General features: G+C 38.8%; 1 protein-coding gene and 1 non-coding gene across 3 annotated transcripts in view; both read left to right on the top strand.

Annotated features, from left to right (window-relative positions):
- Positions 1-14,904, top strand: part of POLA1 (DNA polymerase alpha 1, catalytic subunit) — a 323,415-nt gene that overhangs the window by 32,993 nt on the left and 275,518 nt on the right. For both annotated transcript variants that reach the window (XM_060182802.1, XM_060182803.1), the window contains exons 19-24: positions 2,288-2,404; positions 4,400-4,575; positions 8,598-8,727; positions 9,201-9,320; positions 10,758-10,857; positions 12,334-12,458. In XM_060182802.1, coding sequence (XP_060038785.1) covers positions 2,288-2,404; positions 4,400-4,575; positions 8,598-8,727; positions 9,201-9,320; positions 10,758-10,857; positions 12,334-12,458 — 768 coding nt within the window. The remainder of the gene's footprint in view (positions 1-2,287; positions 2,405-4,399; positions 4,576-8,597; positions 8,728-9,200; positions 9,321-10,757; positions 10,858-12,333; positions 12,459-14,904) is intronic.
- Positions 11,034-11,161, top strand: LOC132536069 (small Cajal body-specific RNA 24). Its single transcript, XR_009547750.1, has one exon. It is a non-coding gene; the product is annotated as a small Cajal body-specific RNA 24 (non-coding RNA).

Here is a 14,904-nt window from a genome sequence, read left to right as displayed (position 1 = left end):
AATTCAGAGAAATCCTTACATGGGTTTGATTTCCTAATGCTAGGCATGATCATTTGGAAATGGGTCTTTTATTTTAATAGACTTGTCATAAAATATTTAATAGTATATATTTTCTTTTTAAATTTAAATTTAAATTTTTAAAAATTTATTTATTTATTATTGTATAGGGACAGACAGAAATTGAGAACGATGGGGAAGACAGAGAAAGAGACACCTACAGCCCTACTTCACTACTCATGAAGCTTTCTTTCCCCTGCAGGCAGGGACCAGGGGCTTAAACCTGTGTCCTTGGGCACTGTAATGTGTGCACTTAACCAGGTGTGCCACTGCCTGGCTCCTGTTTATTCATTTTTACACCAGAGCACTGCTTAGCTTTGGCTTATGGTGGTGTGGAGGATTGAACCTGGGACCTCGGTTCCTCAGGCATGAGAGTTGACTTGAATAACCACTATGCTATCATCCTCACTAAATTTTTAAAATTTTATTTGCCCCCCTTCCCATTTCTCCCTCTCTCTCTCTTTCTTTTTAAATATTTATTTATTTTCCCTTTTGTTGCCCTTGTTGTTTTATTGTTACTGTAGTTATTGTTGTTATTGATGTCATCGTTGTTAGATAGGACAGAGATAAATGGAGAGACTCCAGAGGGGAAGACAGAGAGGGGGAGAGAAAGATAGACACCTATATACCTGCTTCACCGCCTGTGAAGCGACTCCCCTGCAGGTGGGGAGCTGGGAGCTTGAACCAGCATCTTTATGCCGGTCCTTGAGCTTTTCTCCACCTGCGCTTAACCCACTGCACTACCGCCTGACTCCCTTCTTTCTTTCTTATAAGACAAAGAGAAGTTGAGAGAGCAGAATGAGATAGGCAGAGAGAGAGAGAGACATACATGCAGACCTGCTTGAAGTTTCCCCTTGCAGGTGGGGAGTGGGTGCTTAAACCCAGGTCCTTGCTAATGGTAATATGTGCATTAAACCAGGCATGCCACAGCCCAGCTCCTGGTATATATTTTCAGTTAACACTAATGAGAATAAATTTGGTTTATTTTAAACTTTGTCTAGGTTTTTTTTTTCTTTTCTGTTGTTGATTGAGAGAGAAATTGAGAGGGGATTTGGAGAGAGAGAGAGCGAAAGAGAGATACTTGTAACACTGCTTCACTGCTAGTGAAGCTTAATACAGGCAGAAACCAGTGGCTTCAACCCAGGTCCTTGTGCATGATAACATGTGCATGCTGCGAGATGAGTCTGCCCTCCTTCATCTAGTTTTTAATAAAGAAATAATGAGCCATATTATTTTCATAATGAGCATTATGTTGTAGACAGGGAAAATTTGTTAGTATTTTTGAGATTTTTTTATCATTTTTTTCAAATCTTCAAATTGGTTTTATTGAGGAAATGTTGTTTTTCAAGACTGTTGTCTTGGGTATGGTTCCACATCTCTGCAAAAGTATGTGCTAGCCTACCTCATCTACCATACATAGATTTTATTTATTTATTAATGAGAAACATAGGAGGAGAGAGAAAGAGCCAGACATCACTCTGGTACATGTGCTGCCGGGGATTGAACTCAGGACCTCGTGCTTGAGAGTCTGATGCCTTATCCACTGTGCCGCCTCCCGTGCCACAGTTTAATTTTTTTTTCCTCGTTTGATTTGGTGCTGGAAGTCAAAGGCAGAGCCTCAGACATGTGAAGCTTGTGCTTTACACTGAGCTGCATCTCTGGCCCCTATTTCCTTGCTTGTATCAAATTTTTTATTTCAACTGTCAAGTGACATATATTTTTTGTTGCTGCACATTGATTTGGAGTCTAAGTAAGTAGTGTTTGAACTCTGTTCTTTAAAAACAAATAAGACACAGTTCCTGAGTTTTGTAAGAAATCTGGAAATGAGCACACAATATATGCAGATTCTTGATTTTTAAAGAAATAAGGTGCCATTGTTTGAATATAGCTTTTACTGATTATGTAAAAAGTGTGGGACCATAAAATTTGCACTTACTTCTGAGACTGAGGCATGAGCTGCACATTAAAAGACATCATATGAACCTTTCATCAGTTATGATGAAATAAAGTTTATTCCCGCAATCTGCTTAGCAGCCTTGTTAATGTCAAGGCTAATGAATGCTGCTGATGAATAAATTCCTGAAGAAGAAAGGACCCCAATCGGAGGTAAGCTCATGATGCCTTCAATTAGAGACCAGAAAAAGAAAGGGCAAAGAAATTCTGTGCATATGAAGATAAATCCTCTAATTTGCATTTGTTATATTATTGGCTGCCTTATTTTTCTGACTAGGGTCATAATATTTATGGGTTTGAACTGGAAGTGCTACTGCAGAGAATTAATATGTGCAAAGTTCCTCACTGGTCCAAGATAGGCCGACTGAAGCGATCCAACATGCCAAAGCTTGGGGTAATGATAATTTTCAAAATTTTACTTCTTTATTTGGCTTCTTCATATGGCATAGCTACTATGCTTCTTCACATAGGAATTGGTTGTCTTGTGACAGGACATTAGAACTTTAGCACTAAGCATTGTTTCCTTTGAACATTCAGTGTTTTATTGATAAAAAGCCACCTAACAGCTACTTTAAAAAAGTAGCTTTCAGAACTTAAGAGATAGCACTTATGTCACATCCATCTTGGCAATACTGAAGCACTAGCCCTTTAAACAGTTGCCTAGGATTCAGAGATCATTGAGTGTTATCATTCAGGAAGGATTGTGGGAAGGAATGGAATGGGGCTGATATCCAATGTATAAAAAGGTAGTGAAATAATTAAGTGCCTTCTTAGATATAGTAATTCCAATTTTATTGTACAGACTTTTTCCTAGGAATAACAACTTGTTCAGGATCATATAACTAGTTGGAGGTAGGGCTGATGTTGTGAACCCAGTCCTATCTTGACTCTTTTAAATGTCCATTTTAACTTGTTAAGTAACTGAGGTCCTGAGCTTCTTCCTTAAATAATGACAACTCTGTTTTTCTACTGCATTCTGACTGCTTGCTTGACTTAAGGGGTTTTGGTGTTTTGTTTTTTTTTTTGTTTGTTTTGTTTTTTATGAAACACCTTAACTTCCTAAACCTATTCAGTGCATGAAATCTTACTGTACTTGAAGCTTATAAATGAGCATGCTGTCTTAATGGAGAATTTAAGATTCTCTCTCTCCCCCCCCTCCATCTCTTTTTGTCCTCCAGGGTTATTGCTGGAGCTTGGTGCTCGTACTATGAATACACTGTTCCTGGTGGCCTTTTTTTCTTTTTTTTCTTTTTTTTTGGATAGGACAGAGAGAAATTGAAAGGGGAGGGGAAGATGGAGAGGCAGAGAGAAAGACCTACAGACCTGCTTCACCACTTGTGAAACAACCCCCCCTGCAGGTAGGGAGACGGGCTCAAACTGGGATCCACCACCGCCCAGTCCCCAAATATAGGATTCTCTGCCTTTTGTAATGCTCTCAAGAGGATTCTGCAATTCCTACAAAGTGGAATTGGGGAGTTACAACTCTTGCTTTTTTTTTTTTCCTGTTCATACTTTAAAGATGATAGTCATTAGTAACACTTCATTCAAATTCTTGCTTGACTACCTCTTTAACCCCTTCAAAATTTTCTTTATATGGTTCTATCAGACCTATTTAAGACACAGCCCCTCAGTTTCATTGTTTGACTTATCTCTGTCTGCTCACTCTTTTTCTCATATCCTTACTATGTCCTAAAACTATATAATTTCTCATTTATAATGAATGTTTGTTATTGTACATTTCAGATAAGATTAAGAATCTTTCCTATATTTTTATGCTGTACTAGAAGTCAAACTCAGGGTCTCATGAATATTTTCTGCTGATAAACCACTTCTTTAGCCCAATTTTTATTTTGTTATTAAAACTATGTATGTTATGAAAGTGAGTGAAAGAGGCAGAGCAGAAAACAGCACTTTTCAACTCTGGCATAAGGTGTTGCCAGGGATTGAATTTGGGGTTTCTGGGGCCTTGGGGGCCTCAGGCATATAATTTCATAATTGTACACGTTGAATGACTTCCCTATCCTAGTTAAAGAAAAAAAAATGTGTGTGTGTAGAAAGTAAAGCACTGCTTCACTACACATGGAGTTGCACTTTCTTGGTGTTCCTTGTATGTGGTACCAGGATTAGATCCAGGACTTCAAGCATGGGAACTAGGTGCTTTACTGCTAAACTACCTTTCTCTTCCTTTTGTCATCTGCTATACCCTGCATTTCTATTACAGTGTCATATATATAGTAAATGTTCAAAAATATTTGACTGGTGGCTGACTGAATGGAAGAATGAGAATTTTATCATTGTAGTTTGAGGCTAGCCTCAGAACAGTTTAGAACAAAATGTGCTCATAATGTCTGCTCTCCCATGGGATTGTTTTTTTCTCCCCCTCTCGTAGGGCCGTAGTGGATTTGGAGAAAGGAGTGCTACCTGTGGTCGAATGATCTGTGATGTGGAAATTTCAGCAAAGGAATTGATTCGTTGTAAAAGCTACCATCTGTCTGAGCTTGTTCAACAGATTCTGAAAACTGAAAGGGTTTTCATCCCAGTGGAAAATGTACGAAATATGTACAGGTATGATTCTGGATGCTCTAGAATTTGTTTTGGGGGGATGGGTGATGGCTCACTGGTAGAAAACATACTTCATCAGGCACAAAGACCTGGGTCCGAGTCACGAAGACGTGGGCCACCACATGGGAGCACTATGCAAAGGGGAAGTAGAGTGGTGCTTTGGTATCTCTTTTTATTTCTCTGTCTGGAAAAAAAAAAGCAGGGAAGGAAGGAAAGAAGGAAGGTAAAAAGAAAGGAAAAGAAAAGAGAGACAAGAAGTTTTCCAGGGATGGTGGAATTGCACAGTGAATCCCTGATGACAGGAAAAGAAAAAAGAAATTAAGAGCACCAAGATGCCAATCCTAGACATCTGTAGGCTGGAGGAGCAGGAAGGCATGGTGCTACCCAGAGGGAAATTGTCTTCATGTCAGCACTGCCATCACCATTACTTTAATAATTGAAACTTTCTGCCTCTTGAATTACTCTAATTTGCTCAGTTTATTTCCACCTCTCTCATGTATCTTAACACCAGCTTGATGTTGCCTAAGAGCATTTTGGAAATTGATGTGATATTTGGGTTTTCACCCAAATGGATTCATTCACTGTTTATTAAATAATTTATTCATTTATTAAATGAATTCATTAATTCAGAAATTAGTGTAAATATTTTGGAAAGATAAAATCTGAGAAATCATCCAATTATTTAGAGATTTTGCTTGATTATTTCTTTTTCATCTTTATTGAGATAAAGTTGACAAATACAAAGTGTATATATTTATTTAAGGGGAATAAATTGTGAAAAAAATCAAAATCAAAGTAACCAACATACTTATTTTTTTTTCTCACACAGTTATTACTTTCTTTTCTTTATCTTTCTTTTTTTGCCTACAGGGTTATCTCTGGGGCTTGGTGCCTATACTACGAACCCACTGCTCCATTTTGTTGCCCTTGTTGTTTTTGTTGTTATTGTTGCCATTGCTGTTGTTGCTGGATAGGACAGAGAAATCAAGAGGGAAGGGGAAGACAGGAGGAAAGACAGATATCTGCAGACCTGCTTCACCGCCTGTGAAGCAACCCCCCTGCAGGTGGGGAACTGGGGTCTCAAACCAGGATCCTTATGCCGTTCCTTGAGCTTTGTGCCATGTGTGTTTAACCCTATGCTACTGCCAGGCCTGCTTTATTTTTATTGTGCTTTATTTTAAATGGCGAGCACATTGAGATCTATCCTCTTAGCAAATTTCAACAGTATCATTAGCTGTGCCCATGTTGCTGTACCTTAGATCTCCTGACTTGATTTTTTGCATAACTTTGTGCCTGATTATTTTTTAAAATATACTTTGCTGAGAGAGAGAGAGACAAACAGAGACCAGCTGACTGGCTGAGATCAGAGCACTGCTCAGCTCTGGCTTATGGTGATGTAGAAGATTGAAACTGGGACTTTGGAGTCTCAGACATGCAAGTCTTTTTGCATAACCTACCCTGTGCCTGATTTTTTCTTAACTCTATCTAAATTTAAACCATCTTCTACTTCCTTAGTTACTGCTTATTTTTTTCTTCATCTCTATATGACACTGCTTCCTCTCCAGTTGCTCTCATCATATTGTAGACATTTTTTAAAGTATTTAATTTATTTATTTATTTTTATTTTTGAGTGAGATGAAGAGTGAGAAAGACACAGACACAGAGAGACACACCAGAGCACTGTTCAGCTCTGGTTTATGGTGGTGTGGGGGATTGAACCTGGGACTTCAGAGCCTCAGGCATGAGAGTCTCTTTGCATAACTATGTACCATGCAATTGCTGCTTCTTCACATTTATGTGTCTCCAGCTTCAGTTTCTGCCCTGGCTATCAGATTCCTGGATCCAACTTGCTGTTAAGCTTGTTGTTTATAAACTTTCCCTATGACTCCTCTGTAGGGTTTTCTCAGCTCAAATTTTTCTTTTCTTTTCTTTCTTTCTTTATTTTTTTAAATTATTTATTTTCCCTTTTGTTGCCCTTGTTTTGTTGTTGTAGTTATTGTCGTTGTTGATGTCGTTGTTGTTGGATAGGATAGAGAGAAATAGAGAGAGGAGGGGAAGACAGAGAGGGGGAGAGAAAGAGAGACACCTGCAGATCTGCTTGCTTCACCGTCTGTGAAGCGACTCTCCTGCAGGTGGGGAGCCAGGTGCTCGAACTGGGATCCTTACGCCAGTCCTTGTGCTTTGCGCCATGTGCGCTTAACCCGCTGCGCTACCGTCCGACTCCCAGCTCAATTTTTTCTAGTACTGCTATACAGTTCCAAAATTATCTGTGTCCTAAAATCTTTGAGGTATCCATGATTTCTCTCTGACAGCCCACATTTTATCCATCAGGAAATCCTTGTCAGCTCTTCAAACTGCATCTAGATCTCACTACTTTTTTGTCTTCCATTGAACTAACCCTGGTCCGAGCTGTTCTCTATCTTCTTTCCCTTGGGTTATACTAGGTCTTGCATTGATTAGTCTCCTCACCCATCTCCTTACTTTTGCCCTTACTGTTTATTGCCAAAACAGGAGCTAGAGTGCAAAATCCACAAGTCAGATAAGGTCTGCTGCTCAAAAATCTTCCAGTGACTTCCTCTTTTTAAAAAATAATTAATTTGTTGTTACTGGGGCTGGGACTTCACTGCTTCAGGATGACTTTTCAGACAGAGAGACAGAAACAGAGAAGGGAAGACAGTGCAGTGCCTAAGCTTCCCCATATAATAGGGGCTGGATTTGAATCTTGGCCTTGTCCCCCCAGGTGAACCATCTTGCTGATTTATTCATGTATTTATTTCATTTCATTTTGAATGTGATGTTAAATGCAGTACTGCGGATTGAACTTGCAACCTAGTAGATGCAAGGCCTGTTCTACTCACTGACTACTTTCCTGCTAAGCCTTTCTGCAGAGAAAACTAAGTTCTCTCAATTTGACTCAGACCCACATAATACGGGTTCTACCATGAACTCTGTCCTCTCCTGCTCTCCTCATAGTCTCTCTGTTTCAGCCATATTGATATTCTTGCTGTTCCTGGAACTGTCAGATTTTTCTCTCAGTTCAAGGTCTTTTGAGTGTGCTATTAATCATTCTGTCTAGATCTTCCTTCTGATATCGAACCACAAGCATTGCCCTCTCTCTGTAAACTATTAATCCCCCAATAAAGAAAAAAAAGATTTCCTTTTCATCTATTCTGTTTTTTTAATTTTTTTATATTTATTTTTATTTATTTATTCCCTTTTGTTGCCCTGTTGTTTTATTGTTGTAGTTATTATTGTTGTCATTGTTGTTGGATAGGACAGAGAGAAATGGAGAGGGGAGGGGGAAGACAGAGAGAGGGAGAGAAAGACACCTGCAGACCTGTTTCACCGCTTGTGAAGTGACACACCTGCAGGTGGGGAGCCAGGGCTTGAACCAGGATCCTTATGCGGGTCCTTGTGCTTAGCGCCACCTGCGCTTAACCCGCTGTGCTACAGCCCGACTCCCATCTATTCTGTTTTTATTCTCAGTCAATTCTTCCTTGGTTTCTTGACTAAATGCCAGTCCATTTCTAATACTTAATTCCATTTGTTTATTTTATTAACTTTTCCTCCTTAATACTGAGCATTATATGACATGCCATATATTTAATTTTTATTTATACTCTGTCTCCACTGAGAGGACAGGGCTTTTTATCTGTTTTGGTCATTGCCAACATCTAGGACACCGCCCTTTACATAGCAGTAGACATGCAATACATACTTAATAGATGGAATGAATGCAAAGATTTAGATAATTTTTGGATTCATAGTAGTTAACATAGCACTTGATTTTATCTCCGTAGGATTTTGTGCATTTGTGTGTTTTGAAGCAGAGTATTAAGTCCATCAGTATAAATGAAATCCTACTCACACATCGGCTTTATTTTAAATTGTTTCAAAAGCCAAGGTGTCATTATTCTGAAGTTACTTATACTAAAATTTTTTTTATAATATTTTATGAAGTCCTGATTATAGTCATTGTTTCTTTTAATTACTTGATTCTGTTTCATTCTTACTCTTCTGTACAGCGAATCTTCTCATCTGTTGTACCTGTTGGAACACACCTGGAAAGATGCCAGATTCATTTTGCAGATCATGTGTGAACTAAATGTTCTTCCATTAGCATTGCAGATCACTAATATCGCTGGGAACATTATGGTAAATTTAACTTAGAAAGGGGGAAAAGCATTTCCTGTTGGATTCTGTGTTTACTTGGGGTAGTTGTTATATGATAATGAGTCTAAATGCATGCTTATAAAATGAGTAACTTGTATTCTGAAGGCTGGGCTGCTTTTGTAAAATGAAGAACTGGTTGGGAAGGGGAGGAAAGCCAGGTGCAGTATCTTGAAATTTTGGTGAAAATAAGGATCATCTCTAACATCTGGATGTGTTTGATATGTGGAATAGTCCATTTGAGAGTAAAGAAATAGCCCAAGTTGTTGATGTTATAAGCTTATTATTGTCTCCTTTTAACCATAATGCCTGAAGAAAACTGGAAACAATTTAGTACCTATTTTTAAGCAGCCCTTACTAAGAGGCATATTTTTGAAGGAGGTGCTATGATTACAGTCAGCTGCTCATTTGCTTTGGTTTGTTGTGATTTTTTTTAAGAAAGAAATTTCATTTGGTAGTCTAGGACACTGATGGGTGGACGATCTGAGAGGAATGAGTTCTTGTTACTTCATGCATTTTATGAAAACAACTATATCGTGCCTGACAAGCAGACTTTCAGAAAACCTCAACAAAAACTGGTGGGTCTGAGGTTGTACAATATTTTGCCTTTACTTATCCTATCTGAAAATTACCTACATAGTTTTTCTTTTCTTTTTATAGTCATAACATCAACATCCAAACTAATTTATCCTCTATGAATCCCCTATGTACTGTAGATACTGTCAGGTTTATTTCCTTGTGTTTGTGTGGTTATTTCCTTCTCTGCTTTCTCTGTACAGAGACAATTTACTTGTGAGATGTGAAATTCTTTGAGGGAGGCATTAGGCCATTTTGTGAAGCAACCCCCCAGTGGGTGGGAAGCTGGGGGCTAGAACCGGGATCCTTGAACAGGTCCTTGGGCTATGTGCCATGTGCATTTAACCACCTGACCCCCTCTTATGCACATTATCAAAATTGATATGAGGAATATTAACTTGGAAAATCTGGCTTGTGTTAAGGTATTGAATATTGACTATTAATAAAATATTTGGGAATGGATTGTCAGTATATGGATATACTTATTTTAAGATGTTCCTATGAATAACAAGAATGATAATACCTTTGGGAGATTTAAAAAAAAATATTTATTTATTTATTCCCTTTTTTTGCCCTTGTTGGTTTTATTGTAGTAGTTATTGTTGTTATTGATGTCATTGTTGTTGGATAGGACAGAGATAAATGGAGAGAGGAGGGGAAGACAGAGGGGGAGAGAAAGATAGACACCTGCAGACCTGCTTCACCACTTGTGAAGCAACTCTCCTGCAGGTGGGGGGGGGATTTTTTTACACATGACAAATCTTAGTGAATTTGAAAATGTTTTACAGTCTCAACTTACATGGTATGAATCCCGAGTATCATTTATTTATTTTTTATTTTTTCACTTTCGTTGTCCTTGTTGTTTATCGTTATTATTTTTGTTGGATAGGACAGAGAGAAATCGAGAGGAGGGTAATACAGAGAGGGGAGAGAAAGATAGACACCTGCAGACCTGCTTCACCGCCTGTGAAGCGAACCCCTTGCAGGTGGGGAGCCAGAGGCTTGAACCGGGATCCTTACGTGGGTCCTTGCGCTTCATATCATGTGCGCTTAACCCATTGTGCCACCGCCCAGCTCCCCCGAGTATCCTTAATAGCAAAACTGAGTAGTACTTGTGTCAAAAAAAGTTTTTTTTTGGCACAATATGAAGAATTATGTTTTTAGTGTCCGTTGATTTTAAAAAAACATTCTGTGAATTAAGACACATTTTGAAGTAGAATTTGCCTGTTTGATACCTCAGAGGTAGACTATTTGTTTTCACAAGTGCCATGGCTTGGTATTTATTTGGACCCATGGGTCTGTTACACATAACTGTCTTTCCCTGTAGGCAGGACCATTAACTAAAAGTAAAAATTGATTATTAAAATTATGCTTGAATACGGAGGCATAAACCATAAGTAGTTGATGACTAGTGATGTAATCTTTCTGTTTGATATTAGGGGGATGAAGATGAAGAAATTGATGGAGATGTCAGTAAATACAAGAAAGGGCGTAAGAAAGCAGCGTATGCTGGAGGCTTGGTCTTGGACCCTAAAGTTGGTAAGACTGGGCAGTTGGCCCTTGATGTAAAGGTCTTATTGCAGCTATGCCTGAAAACTGGGAGATTTGAATTGCATTTCGTAAGTTAGCAAATAAGTCTGACAATGGCCTTATTTTTATCTTATGCTCAGTAAAGATATTGCATGCCAGCATAATACCTACTTACTGTCTTGATATGAGTATTTATTGTTATGCAGTGTTTTCACCAGTTGAAATTAACTCCTTGTAAATGTTCTCAAGAAATAAGAGTAGATTTCTGTTTATTCTTTGCAAGTCAAAAGCGTGAATTGTTTCAGTAACATTTATATATGTCTCTTGTTTGATGTTAGCAGTTTGTATATAGGTTAATGGGCTGCCCATTTTAGTATTTGAAGGTATGGTTGTGAAAAATATATAAATTATTTGTATTGATCTCTGTAAACTTTGGGGGAAATGGTGTGGGAGGGAATTCTTGCTTGAAGGAGAATTTAGCATGGTATTTTGAAGTAGATTTAACAGTTGTCTGAAGTAATTGTAAAAAGATCATATAATGGTGGCACATATTGAGGACTACTGGAGAAAGGACAAGTTTTAGTTGGTTTTAAGGCCAGAATCCCTTCTTACTGCTGCACATTCTCCCCCCTCCCTCCTTTCTTTCTCCTTTCCCCTCTCCCTTCCTCCTGCCTCCTTTCTTTCCTTTCCTTCCTCCTCCTCTTCCTTCTTTCCCCCTCCTCTCTCTCTCCCTCCTCTCTCACTCTCTCTCTCTCTTTCTCCCTCTCTCCCTCCCTCCCCCCCCCTCTCTCTCTCTCCCACCCTCCCTCCCTCCCTCCCTCTCTCTCCCACCCTCTCTCTCCCTCCCCTCCCACAGCAATGCTCAGTTCTGGTTTATAGTGTGCAGGGGATTGAACTTGAGACCTTAGAGCCTTAGGCATGAAAGTCTTCTGCATAATCATTATGCTATCTCCTCTGCCCTATGACTTTTTATGGAGTATAACTAACTGCCCTCCCCTTTGTCCCACAACTTTAGATAGTATGTACTGTATACTAACATAATTTCTTTTTTAAAAGTATTTATTTTGGATACAGAGATAAGCTGAGAGGGAATGGGGAGCAGAGACGGGGAGGGGGGAGAGGGAGGGAGAGGGAGAGAGGGAGAGGGAGAGAGAGAGGAGAGAGGAGAGAGGAGAGGAGAGGAGAGAGGAGAGGAGAGGAGAGGAGAGGAGAGGAGAGAGAGAGAGAGAGAGAGAGAGAGAGAGAGAGAGAATGAGAATGAACTACAGCACTGTTTCACTACTCTTAAAACTTTGCCCCTAGAGGTGGAGACTGGGGGTTTGGACCTGAGTCCTTGCACCCTATAATGTATATGCTTAACTAGGTATACCACTCCTCAAGCCCTAATAGTATTTTTAACATGTTTCATAGTATAGTACTTCCAGTGTGATCTTGATAAATCTGCTTTTCTTACAGTTCTTATGACATGGAACTTTTATATTTCAGGTTTTTATGATAAGTTCATTTTGCTTCTGGACTTCAACAGTTTGTATCCTTCCATCATTCAGGAATTTAATATTTGTTTCACGACTGTGCAAAGAGTTGCTTCAGAGGCACAGAAAGTCACAGAGGTTTGTATTCAACTGGGGACTCTTGACATTGAGATTAAAAGTACTGCTTAAATTATACTTCTAGACTGTATATAGTTTGGTAAGCCAACAGAAATTTAGTTAAAAAGATGAAAATGGGGGGAAAATAGTGATTAAGGAATGAAGAGTATGAGAGTAGCAATATTCTTGTTTTTCCTTTAAAAAGGATATTATCGTTCTTTTTTAATTGTCCAAAAAAAAAAAGGAAAAAACTGGGTAGAACGAGATTTAGAGTACTTTGTTTTTTTAAAGTATTTATTCCCTTTTGTTGCCCTTGTTCTTTTTATTGTTGTAGTTATTGTTGTTATTGATGTCGTTGTTGGATAGTTCAGAGAGAAATGGAGAGATGAGGGAAAGACAGAGGGGGAGAGAACAGACCTGTTTCACCACTTGTGAAGCGGCTCCCCTGCAGGTGGGGAGTTGGGGGCTTAAACCGACTTCCTTACGCTGGTCCTTGCACTTTGCACCACTTGCACTTAACCCACTGCGCTATTGCCCAACTCCCCAGACTAGTTCTATGTCTTACTTAATGATAGTGTATCCACTGACATTGCAGCCTTGACCACAATCAATTCTATGATATTTTCATTACTCTGCAGAGAACCCCCACATTATAACTATAATTGTCCTCAATTCATTCATGCCTTCCAGACCAGGCAACCACAAATCTTTCTGCCTTTATAGTTTTTTGAGTACTTTGGATTTATAAATGGAATCCTCTAAGGTGTAATCATTTGTGTCTGGCTTATTTCACTTTGTATAACACTTTTAAGGTTCATCTCTTTGTAGAAAATTCCTTTTTATTTCTGAATAATATTCCATTGTGTGAATTTTATCACAGTTTATATATTTTACAAATGATTTATAGAACCCATGGGCTGGACATCCCCACCCCTGTACTAAGTAGTCATGTCATTTTACAGTTTACTAGCCATGTATGCACATTGTTTCTCATCTTCCCCTATACTTTGCATTTTCAGCCTTGTAAATTTTGGACATGAAAGTATTTTTTAATGATTCTCTTTACTAAATAAGACTTTCCAAACGTAGTATTTTTAAAAAATTATCTCACATGGTTTGGGTATAACCTGTGAGCATTAATTGTACAGTTTTATGTAGAACTTTACAGTTTAATGTGTGGTGCTTTATATATGGGATGATTTAATAGGGAATTTGATTGGGTTTAAATCCCAGAAGTAATAGATGTAAATCGGGTAGGATGGTGGCTCACCTGGTTGAACGCACATGTTACAGTGCTCGGACCTGGGTTTGAGCCCCTGGACCCCTCCTGCAGGGGAAAAGCTTCATAAGTGGTGAAGCAGGGCTGCAGGTGTCTCTCTGTCTCTCTCCCTCTCTATCTCCCCCCAACCCTTTTGATTTCTGGCTTTCTCTATCCAGTAAATAAAGATAATAAAATAAAAAAATAGATGTAAATCAACTTATTATCCTTGCTTATTGTTTCTCTCTGCTTCTTTGCACACATGACAGAAGATATCTATTTGCACTCAAACTCTTGAATTTACATGCTTTACCCAACTATATGCCTGATAGCTATGTCTCTTTTTTTTTTTTAAATTCGAAATAGCTTATTTTTACAAAACAATATTTAACATTTACTTTATGCAGACTCTGTAAGGTCCCACACTATACAGATTTGAATGAGACAAATTTTCTACACAGTTGAATTAACACGGGTATTTCTGTGTGACAAATAAAGTCAGCAGGATCAGAAGATGAGCTTTTGGTCATATAGCCTACAAAGTCAAGAAGGCTTCCACAGGAGATAGAAACCAGCGTTTGGCATCTAGAATTCTCTTTTCATTGTGTGCCTGCTAGAATTCAGTACTCATGTTTGGGTTCCATTCCATTCATTGCTTTAGAGACTTGCTTTCAGGCACTGAGTAAAATCAAACCTGGTCATCCTTACTTTCCATTTTTTTCCCTGTAGTAAGTTTAACTCTTTTTTTCTTTTGCCTATAGGGTCATCGCTGGGGCTCTGCTTGCACTATGAATCCACTGCTTCTGGTGGCCATTTTTTTTTCATTTTATTGGATAGAATGGAGAGAAATTGAGGGGGTGGAGAAGGAGATAGGGAGAAAGACACCTATAGATCTGCTTCACTGCTTGTGAAGTGATCTTCCCTGCAGGTGGGCTGCTGGGGGCTTGAACCAGGATCCTTGTCTGTGTCCTTGCTCCTTGTACTATGTGCATTCAACCAGGTACACCACCACCTGCCCTCATAAGTTTAACTCTTAATTCCTTCATTTACTCCAAGTAATTAAAATAGAAGGTAATTTTCCAATTTAGGTCAGTGGAGGAATTCCCAGATTTGGAAAGCACTGCTTTTTGCTGAAAGTATTTTCCAATTTCAGTTCCATTTTTATTCCAAGAGAGAATCTGATAGGCTTACCCAGGTTGGTGAGCACTC

This window comes from Erinaceus europaeus, chromosome X (assembly GCF_950295315.1).
Source record: "Erinaceus europaeus chromosome X, mEriEur2.1, whole genome shotgun sequence".
Lineage (NCBI taxonomy): Eukaryota > Metazoa > Chordata > Mammalia > Eulipotyphla > Erinaceidae > Erinaceus > Erinaceus europaeus.
This window is presented reverse-complemented; position numbering and strand designations above follow the sequence as displayed.